Source organism: Dipodomys merriami, unplaced genomic scaffold (assembly GCF_024711535.1).
Source record: "Dipodomys merriami isolate MVZ:Mamm:240054 unplaced genomic scaffold, mDipMer1.0.p SCAF_121, whole genome shotgun sequence".
NCBI classification, from domain to species: domain Eukaryota; kingdom Metazoa; phylum Chordata; class Mammalia; order Rodentia; family Heteromyidae; genus Dipodomys; species Dipodomys merriami.
In genome coordinates this window covers 881,443-898,732 of record NW_027202505.1, presented here as the reverse complement: position 1 = coordinate 898,732, position 17,290 = coordinate 881,443, and the positions used below count along the sequence as shown (strand labels likewise).

The window sequence follows — 17,290 nt, the reverse complement described above, 5'->3', positions numbered from 1 at the left end:
AGGCTAGCACTCTTACCACTTGAGCCACAGCTCCGTTTTCTGGCTTTTTCTTTCTGGTTAATTGGAGATTAGAGTCTCAGGGACTTTTCTGCCTGGGCTGGGTGTGAACCATGATCTTTCAGATTTCAGGCTCCTGAGTAGGTTTACAGGTGTGAGCCTCTTCTCCTTTTTTTTGTCTTGTTGGTCATGGGACCTGAACTCTGGGCCTATGTGCTGTCCCTCAGCTCAAGGCTAGCACCCTACCATTTGAGCCACCATGCCACTTCCAGCTTTTCTTGCTTACCTGGTATTCAGGAATTGAACTCAGGGCCTCATACATGCAAGACAAGCACTTATCCCTGAGCCACCTTCCCAGCCCCTTTTGTTTGCCAGTTGTGGAGCTTGAACTTTGGGCCTAGGCTTTGTATTTGAGCCTCTTTGTGCTCTAGTGCTCTACCACTTTTGCAACAGCCACCTTCCCAGGTTTTTTTTAGTAGTTATTGGTGATGAGTTTCACAGGGACTTTACTGCCGGGGGGCCAGCTTTTTTGAGCATTGTGTTAGGAATTTTCTGTGTTTCTGGGGATTTTTTTTTGGTCGGTTGTGGGGCTTCAACTCAGCCTGGGCACTGTCCCTCAGCTCTTCAGCTCACTTGAGCCACAGGGCCACTTCCAGTTTTCTGGTGGTTTATTGGAGGTTAAGAGTCTTACAGACTTTCCTGCCTGTGCTGGCTTTGAACTGTGATCCTCATATCTGACTCCTGAGTAGCTAGGATTACAGGCATGAGCCACAATACCCAGCTATGAATTTGTGTGTGTGTGTGTGTGTGGTGTGGGTCCTGGGGCTTGAACTCAAATCTGGGAGCTGTCCCTGAGTTTCTTTGCTCAAGACTAGCCTACATCGGGCTGGGAAGGTGGCTCAGTGGTAGAGCACTTGCCTTGCATGCCTGAGGCCCTGGGTTTGATTCCTCAGCACCACATAAGAAAAAAGCCGGGCCGGGCGCTGGTGGCTCACACCTGTAATCCTAGCTACTCAGGAGGCTGAGATCTGAGGATTGCGGTTCAAAGCCAGCCCTGGCAGGAAAGACCGTGAGACTCCTATCTCCAATAAACCACCAGAAAACCGGAAGTGGCGCTGTAGCTCAAGTGGTAGAGCGCTCGCCTTGAGCTGAAGAGCTGAGGGACAGCGCCCAGGCCCAGAGTTCAAGCCCCACGACCGACCAAAAAAAGAAAAAAGCCGGAAGTGGCGCTGTGGCTCAAGTAGTAGAGCACTAGCCTTGAGCTGAAGAGCTGAGGGACAGTGCCCAGGCCCAGAGTTCAGGCCCCACCACCGGACCAAAAAAAAAAAAAAAAAAAGACTAGCCTACATCCAAGAAATGAGCCATGGTTCTGCTTTACAGCTTTTTCTAGCTGCTGCCAGTGTATAGAGTCCACCAACACTGGCCCCAATCTCAGTATGAGTAGTAGTGAGAAGCAGACCTTGTCAACCGCACAAGTACAGTCACAAAACTGAGTTGCATGGACTGAGAATGTGGCTTAGTGGTAGAGTGCTTGCATAGCATACATGAAGACCCCTGGATTTAATTCTCAATACCATATATATTTAAAAAAAAAAAAGTAGCATTGTGACTCAATTGTTAGAGTGCTGCCCTTGAGCACAAGCTCAGGGATAATACCCCTGCTCCAAGTTCAAGTCCCAGGACTGGGGGGGAAAAGACCTTTAAATTACACTCAATTCCCCAAGAGGTATTAATCTGTCAACAGTTTATCCATTTTCTGTCAATACTGGGGCTTGAACCTAAGTCAGGGTGCTGTGCTTTCATTTTTTGCTCAAAGCTAGTATACTGCTTACCATAGCTTCACTTTTGGCTTTTTTACTGTACTTGGAGATTGGTCTCAGAATTTCCTCCCTAGGCTGGTTCAAACTGCAATCCTCAGATCTCAGCTTGGAGTAGCTAGGATTTAGGTGTGAGCCACTTGTATTCAGCTAGACATCCATCTTTCTTTGCAGTGTTTCTGTTTAAGCTGACCTTGAGTATGCCAGGTAAGTGCACTGGACATTAGTGCTCTTGAACCACTCTTACCAACTTTTTGATGATGAGTTGTACTTTTCCTGCCCTGGCTGGCTTTATTTTATTTTATTTATTTATTTATTTTGTCGGTCGTGGGGCTTGAACTCTGGGCCTGGGCACTGTCCTCAGCTCTTCAGCTCAAGGCGAGCGCTCTACCACTTGAGCTACAGCGCCACTTCCGGTTTTCTGGTGGTTTATTGGAGATAGGAGTCTCATGGTCTCTCCTGCCCAGGCTGGCTTTGAACCTCGATCCTCAGATCTCAGCCTCCTGAGTAGCTAGGATTACAGGCGTGAGCCACCAGCGCCCGGCTCCCTGGCTGGCTTTAAACTGTGACCCTGAATCAAAGGAAACCTGATTCAGTTCTACCTTTTGGTTTTGTTTTTCAAATAGTTGTACAAAGGGGTTTCAACTAATTTGTTCTTGCTTCTATATTATATATGTATATTATGTAATATATATATTTTATATATATATATATATATAAATTTTTTTTGTCAGTCGTGGGGGCTGAACTTGGCCTTATTGCTGTCCCTCAGCTCTTTAGGTCAAGGCTAGCGCCCTACCACTTGATCCACAGTGCCACTTCCTGCTGAGCCAACTTCCCAGCCCCCTGATTCTATATTCTTGACTTGTACTACTTTCTTGGATAACCATTGTTTCCATGTAGTAAGGCTAGCTGCACCTAGAAGCTTCCAAGTGTCTTGGAATATATCTGGAGGTGTTATATTGTGGGTTTGGAAAAGTCAAAGTTAACCTGCATAACTGCCAGTGGCTGCAGCTACTCCCTATTCCCTCCTCCCCAGCCCTTGTATTTTTTTGGGAGGGGCTTTCTTTTTTTTGGGGGGGGGTCCGGTGGTGGGGCTTGAACTTGGCATGGGCGCTGTCCCTCAGCTCTTCAGCTCAAGTCTAGAGCTCTACCACATGAGCCAGTGCCACTTCCAGCTTTTTTCTTTTTGCTTATGTGGTGCTAAGGAACCGAACCCAGGGCCTCAGGCATGCAAGGCAAGTGCTCTACCACTGAGCCACCTTCCCAGCCCTTGTTTTGGCTTTGGTTATCCAAGGTTTTAAAGCCAATCTGGTGGGACTGCTTCCCATCTGAGTTAAATCAGCCTCCAGGCCCTTCAAAGATAAGTAATCAGCATATTTATATTCTCACAACAGTTAAAAAATTCCAGTACATTCTGTGCCTTTTCTAGTTAGGTTATCAAGCCAGAAGTATATCCTTCTATACATTTTTCATACATGACTTAAGCTGTCACCCCAAGACCAGCAACACAGCTGCTGTTATCAGTGACACCTCTTGTGCCCCATCTCAAAATGAGTGTCAGGAAACCTCAGGGGTGTCTAACAGTGGACAAGCCCCAGGCAAAACAGGCCTCACTCCTTGTAGGCCAGTTACTGGTCTTTTGTGCCAAGTTCCTTTTCTCTCACCCTGGCCAGCCCACCTTGGGCTGGCCTGTCTTGCGGGGGCAACTTTAAACCACAGGGATGTAAGTCTCAGGGTCCCAGGGGTTCATCTGGGGATTCTGCCACAGTTTCTTCCTCAATGCGTTCAGCAGTCTCAGAGTCTCCTCCCTCCTCACCTCTGAAGCGCAGCAGATGGGGAGTCCGGGGCACAACCCGGCGGCCGAAGTTCCGGAGGCTGATGGCAGGAGAGGGTGCACCTGCCCCCAGAAAGCGGCTGAGCAGTGGGGTCTGCATTGCGGGCGCTGGCCCAGCCAACCTTGGGGATAACTCCACCTGCACGCTCTGCTCCAGTTCATCACTCATTCTAAGGACAGGAGGGTAGATCTTGAGTCCAGCCAGCAATGGGGGATTACACTCTGGTGGTGGAGGCTTTTTTTTTTTGGCGGGGGGGTAGTCATGGGGCTTGAACTTTGGGCCTAGGCACTATCCCTCAGCTCTTTATCTCAAAGCAAGAGCTAAGAGCTCTACCACTTGAACCACAGTGTCACTTCCAGTTTTCTGGTGGTTTATTGGAGATAAGGGTCTCACAGAAGCTGGACGCTGGTGGCTCACGCCTGTAATCCTAGCTACTCAGGAGGCTGAGATCTGAGGATCGCGGTTCAAAGCCAGCCCGGGCAGGAAAGACCGTGAGACTCCTATCTCCAATAAACCACCAGAAAACCGGAAGTGGCGCTGTAGCTCAAGTGGTAGAGTGCTCGCCTTGAGCTGAAGAGCTGAGGGACAGCGCCCAGGCCCAGAGTTCAAGCCCCACGACTGACAAAAAAAAAAAAAAAAAAAGTCTCACAGACTTTCCTGCCTGGGCTGGCTTTGAACCATGATCCTCATATCTCAGCCTCCTGAATAGCTAGGATTACGGGTGTGAGCCTCTGACACTGGCTTCTGGTGGAGTCTATTGCTCCAGTGGGAGGCCAGGAAAGTGCAGGCTACTTACCGCAAGTTGAAGGTGGAACCCAGGAAGGAAGGCCGCAGTGAGTCGGCCGCTGTGGCCACTGTGTAGGGTGGCTGTGGCTGGTCCTCATCCCAGTATGCGTCCTTCTCTGCTGGAGGCAGGTTCTGGTACATGTCATCCACAGACAGTAGGGACACCTGGACCAGCAGAAGGGCAGGCAGCACATGGCAAGGGTTTTCCTTCTTCCTCCACCTGGACTGAGCTACTGGGGTGAGGGAGCCAAGCAGCCACCCCTAGACCCCAGCTCCACACCTCCATCCCTGCCCCACACACCTGCAAGTTTCGGTCTATAAGTTGATTAGTCTCAAAATCATCATCATCCTCACCAAAGGGATTGATGATCTGTTCTGCCACCTGTAAGTTACATGCAGAAACAGTGTATCTGGGCCCAGAGTCCCTCTGTCCCCAGTGTTAAGAGTGTGACAGTGGTTATCTGTGCCCACATTTCTGGAGCAGGCTGATAGGATCATTTGAAGTGCCCACCTTGAGCCAGCCAGCATAGAAGAAGAACTGCAGCAGTGTGGTGAGAGGGACATACATGTCCAGGTTCCCCAGGGCTGGCGATGGTTCAAGCTCCTGAGGTTTTTCAGTCCCTGCCTCTGGCTCTACAAACTGCCTGCCAACCAGAGTGAGAGCAAAGAAGGAGTATACAGCGATAGTCACCACCTAGAGAAGGGAAAACCAGGAGTAAATTCTTGCCTTGACCTGGGGGGAATCTGATAAGTAATTAAACATATAATGGGGTAGGGGCAACCATGGAGATAGGATCATCTTGCCAAGAAGGAAGAGATACTTTGAGGAATAAGCCCTTGACTATAAAGTGCCTCGCAATATTGAACTAGCAAGGACCATCTCTCAATCCTCCTTGGTATCTCACAAGGCCCAGGACATGCAGAAGCACTGGGACTGAACAGGTGAGAAGCAGTTACTTGGGTGTAGACGAGTGGGATGCTGATCCAGTCATAGTGGAACAGCATGCTGCACTTGGCACGGTACTTGTTCAGCTCCTGGTGGAACAGCAGGAAAAGGAGGTCAGCAGAGCTGAGGAGGAAGATAGGAAGAGAACAGGGAGCATAAAGCAGACCGGGGCAAACCTGAGGCTCAATCTGGGGTTATCAATCTGGGGTGCCTGTGATAGGAAGTAATTAACAACATCTTGGCTAACATAGGTCCTGGAGCCAGAATGACTGTGGATCACATCTCCACTAACTAGCTGTGGAGACAACTAACTAGCTTTTCTACTAGTGCCTCAGTTTATTTGTTTGGGAAAAGGGGATGGTAACTGTACCCAGCTCAAGAGTTGTTTCGAGAGTTAAGTAAATTAATATAAGTACATGCTTCCAAGAGTGTCTGACACTATATAATTAGTGCCATTTAAGTGTTAAGTATCAAATCATTCCAAAATTATTCGTATGACTGGAGTATGGAAGGCCAGGAGCCCTGATCCTGGACTGACTCACTTCCAGAAGAAGACAAAGAGCGATGTCATCACGAATTCGCCCATCCTTGCGAGCCTGGGCCGCCAAGTTAGTGAACCAGACACAGGGGACCCAGTATTTGTTGAAGTCGGATTTCAGGCTCTCAAATTTTTTCCTCTCCTCCTGGGACATAAAACCTGCCAGGGTGAAGTGGGTGCAGGCACATCCTCTGCCACCAGGGGGAGCATTGTACAGTTGCCCTCCCTCCTGCGCATCCACCCGCAGTCCCGGAGCTTGCCGTCAGGGGGCCCTAAAACGCCCCCTTCCCCCTCCCCTCCCACCACCCCACCCCGCCAGACTTCCAGATTCCAGAGGGCTCCTGCCCCAAAACGCCCCCCACCCCCAGTCGGCCACGAACCTGCGTCCACCACGTGCTCCATGGTAGGGAAGCGCTTGAGCACGCGGGTGCTCACGGAGCGCAGCACCAGCACCGAGGCCAGGTTGGCATAGCGGATGAGGGTGCGGCGGAGCAGGCGGCCACGCTGGTCCACGCCGTGCACACTGGCTGAGATGACGCACATCAGCTGGTCTGGCAGCGGGATGCTGGTGTACTGAGACCACCAGCGGTTGACCACCAGGGTCACGTAGAAACCTGGGGAGCCCACATGGGTGGTGGGGACAGGAAGCAGGCCACGAGGAGGACCTCGCCCACCCTGCACTACCCTATCCTACCCCCACCCGCAGAGGCCCTCGCCTGGGTCTTGAACCCAGAGAGGACATTTTCAGCTTCAGCAACTCTGTCTCTGGTCCCACCACCCTGCTGGGACAGGACAGGAGAGAGAAGGGCAAACCTCTTGGGAAGAGGGGAAGTAGAGGAGTTCAAGGCCAGGGGACAGTTAACCCTGACATGTTTCCAGTCAGCGTGGGAAGGGACTGTCACCTCTTCCCAGCTGCTCTTCAGTACCCTGAGTGGGGTTCTGAGATGAGCAGGTGTACATGTCTGTGCAGAGTGATGGTCTAGCAAATGACCAGCAGGCTGTAGCCCCCCTGGACCCTTCACCTAGGCCTGCTTGCACTAGTTGACTCCAGCTGTTCACTGCTGTTAGCTAGAGTCAGGGGAAACAGGACACTAGAGAGAACCAGAAGGGGGCCTCACCCAATACAAAGGACAAGGGGATGAGCTCCGCTGAGCGGTTGCAGTACCGGGCCACCTGGGCATACACATGCTTCTGTTCCTGGGTCAGCAGCAGCCTAAAGAAGAACAGATGAGCCGGGCGCTGGTGGCTCACGCCTGTAATCCTAGCTACTCAGGAGGCTGAGATCTGAGGATCTCGGTTCAAAGCCAGCCCAGGCAGGAGAGACCGTGACACTCCTATCTCCAATAAACCACCAGAAAACCGGAAGTGGCGCTGTAGCTCAAGTGGTAGAGTGCTCGCCTTGAGCTGAAGAGCTGAGGGACAGCGCCTAGGCCCAGAGTTCAAGCCCCACGACCGACAAAAAAAAAAAAAAAAAAAAAAAAAGAACAGATGTAAGGCTGGGTTAGAGGGGTACAGGCAGCCTAGGCCCTCACAGGCTAGTCCAGCCCTGAAAGTCTCCCTTACCGGTAGACGATGCTGAGTATGGCATACAGGGCGGAGAAGAGCAGGAACTCCTTGTAGAGGAGTTTGTAGATGCTGCCCCTCCAGCGCAGGAGCAGGCCCGAGAAGCCTCCAAAGCGCGCCTCTGCCACTTTAAGGGTGTATGAAACCGTCATGGTGCTGGTGCCTAGGGCAAGAGGTCACAGATCTGTCCTCTCTGAGGACATCACTAACTTAGCTCGCCATGCTTGTCACCTCTTGCTACCCACATCCCAACCTTTACTCTGTCTGTAGACATTGGGGGCAGAAAGCTGCAGGGCAGACAAAGTACGACCCATCCCCTGCAGAGCAAAGGTGAAGCCAGGATGAAGTTGGGCAAATGAGACTGAGCTTTTCCACCTGTAGAAATAAGTAATCAAATCCTGAACTGACAGCAAGGCCCCAAGCCTCTCACACACCTGCAACCTTAGCACTTACAAGGCTGAGGCAGGAGGATCTTGAGTCAGAGTTCAGCCTGACTTACATAGCAAGACCCTGACTCAAGGGGAAAAAGAAAAGAAAAAGCCCCAATTCCATTCCAACCTAGAACCACACTTTTCCCTGGGGCTTTGCTCTGGAACCTGCGTATCTGGTCTCTCAAAGCCCAGAGCCTATTCATCTCCCTTCATCCTGCCTACCTTCTCAGCGCAGCAGCCTGGAAAAACTGAACCAGTTTTCACTCCTCACAAGTTTAAGTATCTACTGGATCCATAAAATTAGACTGGAATGAGGTTATCATTGATGGATTGAGGCTGTCACCCAACTTCCCCTGGTCCTGGGAACTTGGCTGTCTTCCTACTCCTGCATGGTGGGGCTGGTCATTGGGTGGCAGAAGTGCCATCTTCCCTGACTCCACAGCTCAATACAGATAACCCTATGTCCTTCAAGTCAGTGTGACTGCGATAACTATCATCCTGAGAAGACAGACTCAGGATAAACTATTAAAATACCAGCTGATGATCACAGCACCGAGAAGGGCACTGCCCTATCACCCTCTCCCAGAATCCTCATCCACCCCAGGAGGTAGGAGTCAACCCACTTCACAGATTAGGCTCCAAGAGATTAATGACTTGCCCATAGTCACACAGCAAGGGCATGCTGGAGACAAGAGTCGAAGCCAGTGCTGGTGGACTTTAAAGGCTCTTTCCCCAACCCCTTGTCACAGGCCTGACAAGGCCACAAATCTTGGAACTCAGGCTCTTAGTACACACACCTTTAAGTGCCATGTCCAACATCTTGACTCCTAATTGTGCCCAGAGACTGTCTTCCTTCCTTCCCTCCTTCCTTCCTTCTTTCTTTTCTTCTCTTTTCTTTCTTTCCTTCCTTCCTTTCTTTCTTTCTTTCTTTCTTTCTTTCTTTCTTTCTCTCCTTTTTCTCTTTCTTTTTTCTTTCTCTCTTTGTTTTTTTTTTAAATATATTTTTTATTGTAAAGATACAGAGGGGTAGCCGGGCACCAATGGCTCACACCTATAATCCTAGCTACTCAGGAGGCTGAGATCTAAGGATCACGGTTCAAAGCCAGCCCGAGCAGGAAAGTCCATGAGACTCTTATCTCCAATAAACCACTAGAATACCGGAAGTGGCACCGTGGCTCAAGCAGTAGAGCACTGGCCTTGAGCTGAAAAGCACAGGGACAGCACTCAGGCCCAGAGTTCAAGGCCCACAATGGGCCAAAAAAAAAAAAAAAAAAAGATACACAGGGGTTACAATTACATGAGTAAGGTAATGAATACATTTCCTCTCAAGCATTGTTACCCCTTTCTCCCTTTGTTTTTGAGACAAAATTTCAAATTGCTTCCATTTCTTTATCTGTCACACAGAAGGCACTGACCTAATTAGGAACAAAACCCCCAGCCAGACACTGGTGGATCATGCCTGTAATCCAAGCTACTCAGAAGGCTAAGATCTGAGGATCATGGTTTTAATCCATCCTGGTAGGCAAATCTAAGAGACCTTTTTAAAAAAAATTTTTTTTTATTGTGAAAATACCGTACAGAGGGGTTACAATTATGTGGGCAAGGTAATGAGTACATTTCTTATCAAGCATTGTTGCCTCCTCCTTTGTTTCCCCTTCCTATCCCATCCTCCCCCGCCCACAAGACCTTTATCTCTAATTAACCAGAAAAAAAAAAAAAGCCCCAGAGTAGAACTATGAGTCAAGTGGCAGAGTGCCAGCCTTAAGTGACAAAGCTAAGCAAGAGTGTAAGGCTGAGTTCAGGTCCTGGTACCCACATCAAAAAAGAATAATAATAAAATAAAACCAGGGCTGGGTGCTGGTGGCTCAAGCCTGTAATCCTAGCTACTCAGGAGGCTGAGATCTGAGGATCACAGTTAAAAGCCAGCCCAGGCAGGAAAGACCATGAGACTCTTATCCCTAACTACCAGAGAACCGGAAGTGATGCTGTAGCTCAAGTAGTAGAGTTCTCGCCTTTAGTTGAAGAGCTCATGGACAGTGCCCAGGCCCAGAGTTCAAGCCCCAGAATTGGCAAAAATAAAAAAATAAAAAAATAAATAATAAAAACAGGAAGAGATTGAGATCAAGGTAGCTACTGTACTTTCTCAGTGCTCCAGTCATTTGCAAAATCCCAGGACTTTTGCTCCTACCTCCCACCTGTTTTAGGTATCTCTTTCCCTACAGTGAGCTAATCATCACTCATGAAGCATTTCCTAAAAAGAGGAAGCATGGAAGTCCGGCACCAGTGGAAAAAAACGGAAGTGGTGCTGTGACTCAAATGGTAGAGCGCTAGCCTTGAGCACTGGCTCAGGGTCAGCGCCCAGGCCCTGAGTTCAAGTCCCAGGACTGACAAAAAACAAAAATATAAATAACAATTGTGGACAAGTGGTTATAAGCTTGGGCTTATATAGGTCTGAATTTCAGCTCTCTGTAACCTTATACAAGTTACCTAACCTCTCTGAACTTCAGTTCCCTCCTCCCACAAAGCACAATGGATGACGCCTACCCCAAAGGCAATTATGAGTATTTGAACAATGCCTGGAAGCTTGGTGCATGGTGCGCACTCAGCTGGGGTTGCTACGAGTCAGATCTGTCCCTTTCGTTTCCACCTACTTGTTCACTGGTACCTCCCAAGCTTTTCTGAACCAGAAAGTGTTTCAGAGATGAGAAGGCAGAGACCTTTCTCTGGATGCTCTGTCAGCCTGGCCCCACAGCCAAAGGTGCTACATCCTAGGTTCTCTGAGAGTCACCCATCTACTCCCATTATGATCCTCTAATCTAGCTTTTTATTTTTATTTTTTGGCAGCAGTTGTGGAGGTGGGGAACTTTTCGATATTCAACCCAGATTTGAGGCAAGCTAAACATTCTCTACCACTGAGTTACACCCCAGATGAGGCCTACCTCATTTTTTTTTTTTTTTGGTTCCGGTCATGGGGCCTGAACTCTGGGCCTAGGCACTGTCCCTCAGCTCCTCAGCTCAAGGTGAGTGCTCTACCACTTGAGCCACAGTACCACTTCCGGCTTTTTCTGCTTATGTGGTGCTGAGGAATTGAACCCAGGGCCTCATGCATGCAAGGCAAGCGCTCTACCACTGAGACAACTTCCCAGCCCTGGCCTACCTCATTTTTAACTGCTCCTTCAAGATACAGCTCAGAACTAGTTTTCTTCACTCTCTTATACCAGTTTTGCCTCTAATTTACCAGGCTTCAACCAAAGGAGAAAAGGAATAGTAAAATCTCTATGCCATGGATTATACAATACAGATAGCATGCAGATAGATGAGTGGTAACCCAGGAAGAAATACTTAGTAAGGTGGTACATGCCTATAACCTCCATCAAAGATGTATTTTTTTAAATTTTTGGTCCGGTCATGGTGCCTGAACTCTGGACTTGGGTGCTATCCCTCAGCTCTTTAGCTCAAGGCTAGCACTCTACCACTTGAGCCACAGCGCCACTTCTGGCTTTTTTCTTTTTGCTTCTGTGGTGCTGAGGAATCGAACCCAGGGCCTCGAGCATGCAAGGCAAGCACTCTACCACTGAGCCACCTTCCCAGCCCCTTCCATCAAAGAATACTTGAAATCTGAAGACTTTTCTTCCCTCCCTCTCCCCCTCCCTTTCCCCCTCCCTTTCTTTCACTTTCTCTCCCTCCCTCCCTCCCTCTTTCCCTCACTTTCTCCCTCCCTTTCTCTCTCTCTCTCTGTCTCTGTCTCTGTCTCTCTCTCACGCTTTCTCTTTCCATTCTCTCTCTCTATTTTTAACATGAAAGACATTCAGTTTCACCACTGTCAACCTCCCATGCCTTTTCTCAGATGAGTCATGGTCTGAAAACCTACTCATGGCCTGACTGGAGTTATGTCCTCCTTTTAGATGAGAAATCTTCAAGAGTAAAGAAGAATACTGTGTGTGTGTGTGTGTGTGTGTGTGTGTGTGTGTGTGTGCGCGCGTGCGCACGCGCATGCACTCACACCGCACACATGTGATCAGAACCTGAGCTTCAGAGGGTAAGAAGGGTTCCAGAGCCTCAGCCATCGGGACCCATGCAGCCTCTTCCAAAGCTTGGATCTGCACCTTTCCTTGGGCATTCTGGGCTGCTTACCACTCAAAGATGTTCTAGGTCTTGGGCAGCCAGGTTCTGGGTCTCGCTGGCAGCTCCCCAGGGCAGCCCAGCTGGGGTGACTGCACTGAGATTCTGTGCAGCACTCTGCTACCAGCACTCAGGTCTGTGAATTTCCCACAGAGCCAGGGCAAAGAGATATGTCCTGAAGGCCTCCATCCCAGGAAGGGCCACTCACCCTGCCTTCCGGAATCACCTTATCTCCCTTCCCACTGCACACAGGACCCATGACTCCCAGTTTATGGTCCGGGAAAGGGAACCTTGCAGCCCATAAATCACCCACCCCACCCTGCTTGTCCCTGGGCACTGTTTCTCCCTCTCTGCAAGTCCTGCCCTCCATTGCCCTTCCCTCCCTTCATACATGAATCAGATGAGCCTCGACCTTGGGCAAGCCACTGAACTCCTGGAGAAATGGATACAATAATGCCAACCTGAGTTGTGATTATTAAGTGAGTTAACTGTATAAATGGTTCAGAATAGCACAATGGTAAAACTGAAGTGTGCTCTAGCTATTAGCAGGGTTTTTTGTTGTTGTTAGGTTTGGGGATTGAGGTAGGTCTCATGATGTAGTAGTCTAAACTGGCCTTGAACTCACCATCTTCCTGCTTTAGCCTATTAGCTCATACTTTACTGTGGGCTATAGAACACACCAAGGATTCCCGAGATTACTCTCTAATAACCCCTCCTAAGTGCTAGCCTTCCTCACATTTCTCAGTCTCCCTCTTCCCTTCAGGTCTGACTCCAAGGTGCTGAAGAGACAGGGATTCTGGGACATGTGCTCAACAGGGTATCACATCTAATAGCGTTTTTGGGGGGATGGAAACCCAGAGACCTCAGAAAATCTCAGCAGTATATGGGTCAGTGTAAGAAAGAGACAGGTTCAAAGACAGGAACCCCATGACTGCAGAAAAGTCAAACTGTGAATAAATGGACTTCAATTTTCTCATCTATACAGTGAGGATAACAAAATCACATCCATATGATAAGGTTACTGTGAACCATCAATATGATAAGTACAGCCCAGCACTGGAAGCTCATACCTGTAACCCTAGCTACTCAGGAGGCTGAGATCTGAGGATCATGGTTCAAAGTCAGCCTGGGCAGGAAAGCCCAAAAGATTTTTATCTTCAATTAACCACCAAAAAACCAGAGGTGGAGCTATGGTTCCAAGTGGTAGAATGCTAGCTTTGAGCAAAAGAGTTCAGGGACAGCAACCAGGCCCTGAGTTCAAGCCTCATAACCAAACACACACACACACACACACACACACACACACACACACACACACACACACACACACACACACACACACAAAGATAAATGCCTGGCCAGTGCCTGAAACATAGAAGCTACATTAGATCCATGGATGGGGAGCTGTTTACATAGTGAGAGGAGGCTGTGGCAGACCCCTGAATTACAGCATCCAAAAACACATCCTGGTATCCTGACTCCAGGAGGAGGGTTCAAGCAACTTGTTAAATTCCCCAAAGGAAAGCTACAGGACAGTGGAGCTCCAAAAAGGATAGTGGCCTGGAACTGTAGCTCAGCAACAGAGCATTTCCCTAACAAGGATGAGACTCTGGATTCAGAAGATTTTGATTTTTCTTTTTTGGTCAGTCATGAGGCTTGAACTCTGGACCTGGGTGCTTTTCCTGCACTCTTCAACTCAAAGCGAACACTCTACTGCTTGAGCCACAGCTCCACTTCCAGTTTTCTAGTGGTTTATTGGAGATAAGAGTCTCACAGAGTTTACTGCCCATGGTGCCTCTGAGCCAAGATCCTCAGATCTCAGCCTCCTGAGTAGCTAGGATTATAGGCGTTGGTTGTGGTGCTTGAACTCAGGGGCTGGGTACTGTCCCTGAACTTTTGTGTTCAAGGCTAGCACTGCCACTTGATCCACAGTTCCATGTCTGGCTTTGAGATCATTAATTGGAGAGGAGTTTCATGGACTTTTCTGCCTGAACTTTCCTGCTTTGAACCACAATCCTCAGATCTCAGCCTCCTGAGTACCTAGGATTACAGGCATGAGACACTAGTGCCTGGCTTCATAGGCTTTTAATTATGTATTTATTTATATATTTACCACAAGTACTTTTTTTTTTGTCAGTTGTGGGGCTTGAACTCTGGGCTTGGACGCTGTCCCTCAGCTCTTCAGCTCAAGCCTAGCGCTCTACCACGTGAGCTACAGCACCACGTCTGGCTTTTTCTGTTTATGTGGCGCTGAGGAATGGAACCCAGGGCCTCATGCTTGCAAGGCAAGCACTCTACCACTGAGCTACCTTCCCAGTCCCCAGAAATTTTAGAATCATGGTTCAAAGCCAAATCCTGCAGGAAAGTACATGAGATTTTTTTTTTATAGTCTTGGAGCTTGAACTCAGGGCCTGGATGGTGTCCTTGAACTTCTTTTTGCTCAAACCTAGCACTCTACCACTTAAGCCAAGGCCCACTTCTAGCTTTTTCTGTTTATGTGGTGCTGAAGAATCAAACCCAGAGCCTCATGCATGCAAGGCAAGCACTCTACCACTAAGCCACATTTCCAGGTTCCCCCACCACCACCACCTTTTTTTTGGTTGGTTGTGGAGCTTGAACTCAGGGCTTGGGCGCTGTCCCTGCACTCTTCAGCACAAGGTGAGTGCTCTACTGCTTGAGCCACAGCACCACTTCTGGTTTTCTTTTGGTTTATTGGAAATTAGAGTCTCACGGACTTTCCTGCTCAGGCTAGCTTTGAACTGCAATCCTCAAATCTTAGCCTCCGCAGTAGCTAGGATTATGGGCATGAGCCACCCGCGCCCCCCCTTTTTTTTGTCTGTTGTGGGGCTTGAACTCAGGGCCTGGGTGTTGTCCCTGAGCTCTTTCACTCAAGGTTAGGGCTCTCCCACTTTGACCTATAGTGCCACTTCCAGTTTTCTTGTGGTTAACTGGAGATGAGTCTTTCATACTTTCCTGCTTGTGCTGGCTATGAATCACTATCTCAGCCTCCTGACTCCCTAGGATTGCAGGCATGAGCCACCAGAACCCAGCTTGAGACTCTTTTTTTTTTTTTTTTGGGTCCGGTCGTGGGGCCTGAACTCTGGGCCTGGGCGCTGTCCCTCAGCTCTTCAGCTCAAGGCCAGAGCTCTACCACTTGAGCCACAGCACCACTTCCGGCTTTTTTCTTTTTGCTTATGTGGTGCTGAGGAATCGAACCCAGGGCCTCAGGCATGCAAGGCAAGCGCTCTACCACTGAGCCACCTTCCCAGCCCCCAGCTTGAGACTCTTATCTCCAACTTGCTGCTGCCTAAAAGCCAGAAGTAGAGCTCAAGGACAGTGCCAGGCCCCGAGTTCAAGCCCCATGGCCAACAAAAAAAAAAAAAAAAAGAAAAAAAAGCCATGAGCATACAGGTATAGTTCAGTGGTAGAATGATAAAATGTTTGCCTAGCAAGTACAAGGCACTGGGCTAGATCCCTTGTGCAAAAATTAAAAATCTTAAAAAAAAAAAAAAAAAAAAAGAAAGCTGGGAACCAGTGGTTCATGCCTATAATCCTAGCTACTCAGGAGGCTGATATCTGAGGTTCAAGGTTCAAAACTAGCCTGGGCTGGAAAGTCTGCGAGACTCTTATCTCCAATTAACCACCAGAAAATTGGAATTGGTGCTGTAGCTCAAAGTGGTAAAGCACTTGCCTTGAGCTGAAGAACTGAGGGACAGTGCCCAGACCCAGAGTTCAAGCCCCACCATGACCGAGACACAGACAGAGACACAGACACACAGACACAGACACAGACACACAGACACAGACACAGACACACAGACACAGACACAGATACACACACACAGAGACACACACACAGACACACACACAGACACACACACACACACACACACACACACACACACACACACACACACACACACACACACACACACACACACCCCAGAAGTGGAGCTGAGGCTCAAATGGTAGAGCTCTACCTTTGAACGCAAAAGCTCAGGGGCAGGAGCTAGGCCCTGAGTTCAAGCCTCAGAACAAGCACTAAATAAATAAATAAATAAATAAGAGGCTGGTGTGGGGGGGGGAGGGGGAGGGAGAGATGGGAAGGGATGGGAAGGGGAAACAAAGGAAGAGGCAGCAATGCTTGGTAAGAAATGTACTCATTAGGGGCTGGGAAGGTGGCTCAGTGGTAGAGCGCTTGCCTTGCATGCATGAGACCCTGGGTTCGATTCCTCAGCACCACATAAGCAGAAAAAAAAGCCGGAAGTGGCACTGTGGCTCAAGTGGTAGAACTGAGGGACAGCACCCAGGCCCAGAGTTCAGGCCCCACGACCGGGCCCAAAAATACCTCCCAAAAACAAAGAAATGTACTCATTACCTTGCCCATGTAATTGTAACCCCTCAGTATGGTATTTTCACAATAAAAGTACATATATAAATAAATAAATAAGAGGCTGTATGAGCTAAATTGTGTCCCCTCCCAATTTACTCAAGTCATATTTTGAATATCTAACCCCCAGTACCTCTGAATATAGTGTTTGGCTAGGGCCTTCAAAAGGATAATTAAGTTAAAAAGTGGCTATGAAAGTAAACCCTAATCCAATCTGACTGAAGTCCTTTAAAAGGATTAGTACTTACAAGATGATATAAAGGTTCACAGACTGAGGGCTGGGAAGGTGGATCAATGGTATAGTGCTTGCCTCACATGCATGAAGCCCTGGGTTCAATTCCTCAGCACCACAGAAGCAGAAAAGGCCAGAAGTGGCGCTGTGGCTCAAGTGGTAGAACCTTAAGCTGAAGAGCTGAGGGACAACACCCAGGCCGAGTTCAGGCCTCATGACTGACAAAAAACAAAAACAACACAAAATAAAAAGGTACCCAGACTGAGATAAAGATCATATGAAAGGCCCCCCAAAATACCAGTCCTAGTTGGGTGTGGTGGTACACAACTATAATCCTGAGAATCAGAAGCAGGAGAATTTCAGGTTCTACATAGAGAGATGTTGTCTCAAACAACAACCAAAAAACCTTTCCCAAACAAACAAACTGATAAAGGGGGGGGGGGGGAGCGGGGGCGGGGAGAGACACCAAAGGACAGAGACTGAGACCAACAGAGAAAACATCTAGAAATCAATTAAATCTTTATCTTGGACTTGCAGCCTCTAGAATTGCTAACATAAATTTCTGCCATTTAAGCCATCCATATGGCTTAAATCCATATGGTATTTTGTCATGGCAGCTCTAGCAACCTA

At 48.7% G+C, this 17,290-nt stretch overlaps 1 protein-coding gene across 1 annotated transcript; it reads right to left on the bottom strand.

Moving 5' to 3' along the window:
- Positions 1-3,547: 3,547 nt before the first annotated feature.
- LOC138823590 (bestrophin-4) lies at positions 3,548-7,637 on the bottom strand. The gene is made up of 9 exons (XM_070016990.1): positions 7,486-7,637; positions 7,041-7,135; positions 6,303-6,536; positions 5,927-6,081; positions 5,396-5,473; positions 4,950-5,132; positions 4,740-4,820; positions 4,449-4,603; positions 3,548-3,821 (listed from the first exon to the last, which is right to left on the bottom strand). Exons 1-9 carry the CDS (start codon positions 7,635-7,637, stop codon positions 3,548-3,550), a joined length of 1,407 nt encoding a protein of 468 aa, XP_069873091.1.
- Positions 7,638-17,290: the final 9,653 nt, after the last annotated feature.

Coding starts and splice junctions, on each gene's coding strand:
- LOC138823590 (XM_070016990.1), bottom strand. CDS start 7,637: ATGACGGTTTCATACACCCTTAAAGTGGCAGAGGCGCGCTTTGGAGGC. Junction 6,537..7,040: donor CCCCTTGTCCTTTGTATTGG/GTGAGGCCCCCT, acceptor TGGGCTCCCCAG/GTTTCTACGTGACCCTGGTG. Junction 3,822..4,448: donor GGTTCCACCTTCAACTTGCG/GTAAGTAGCCTG, acceptor TCCTGTCCTTAG/AATGAGTGATGAACTGGAGC.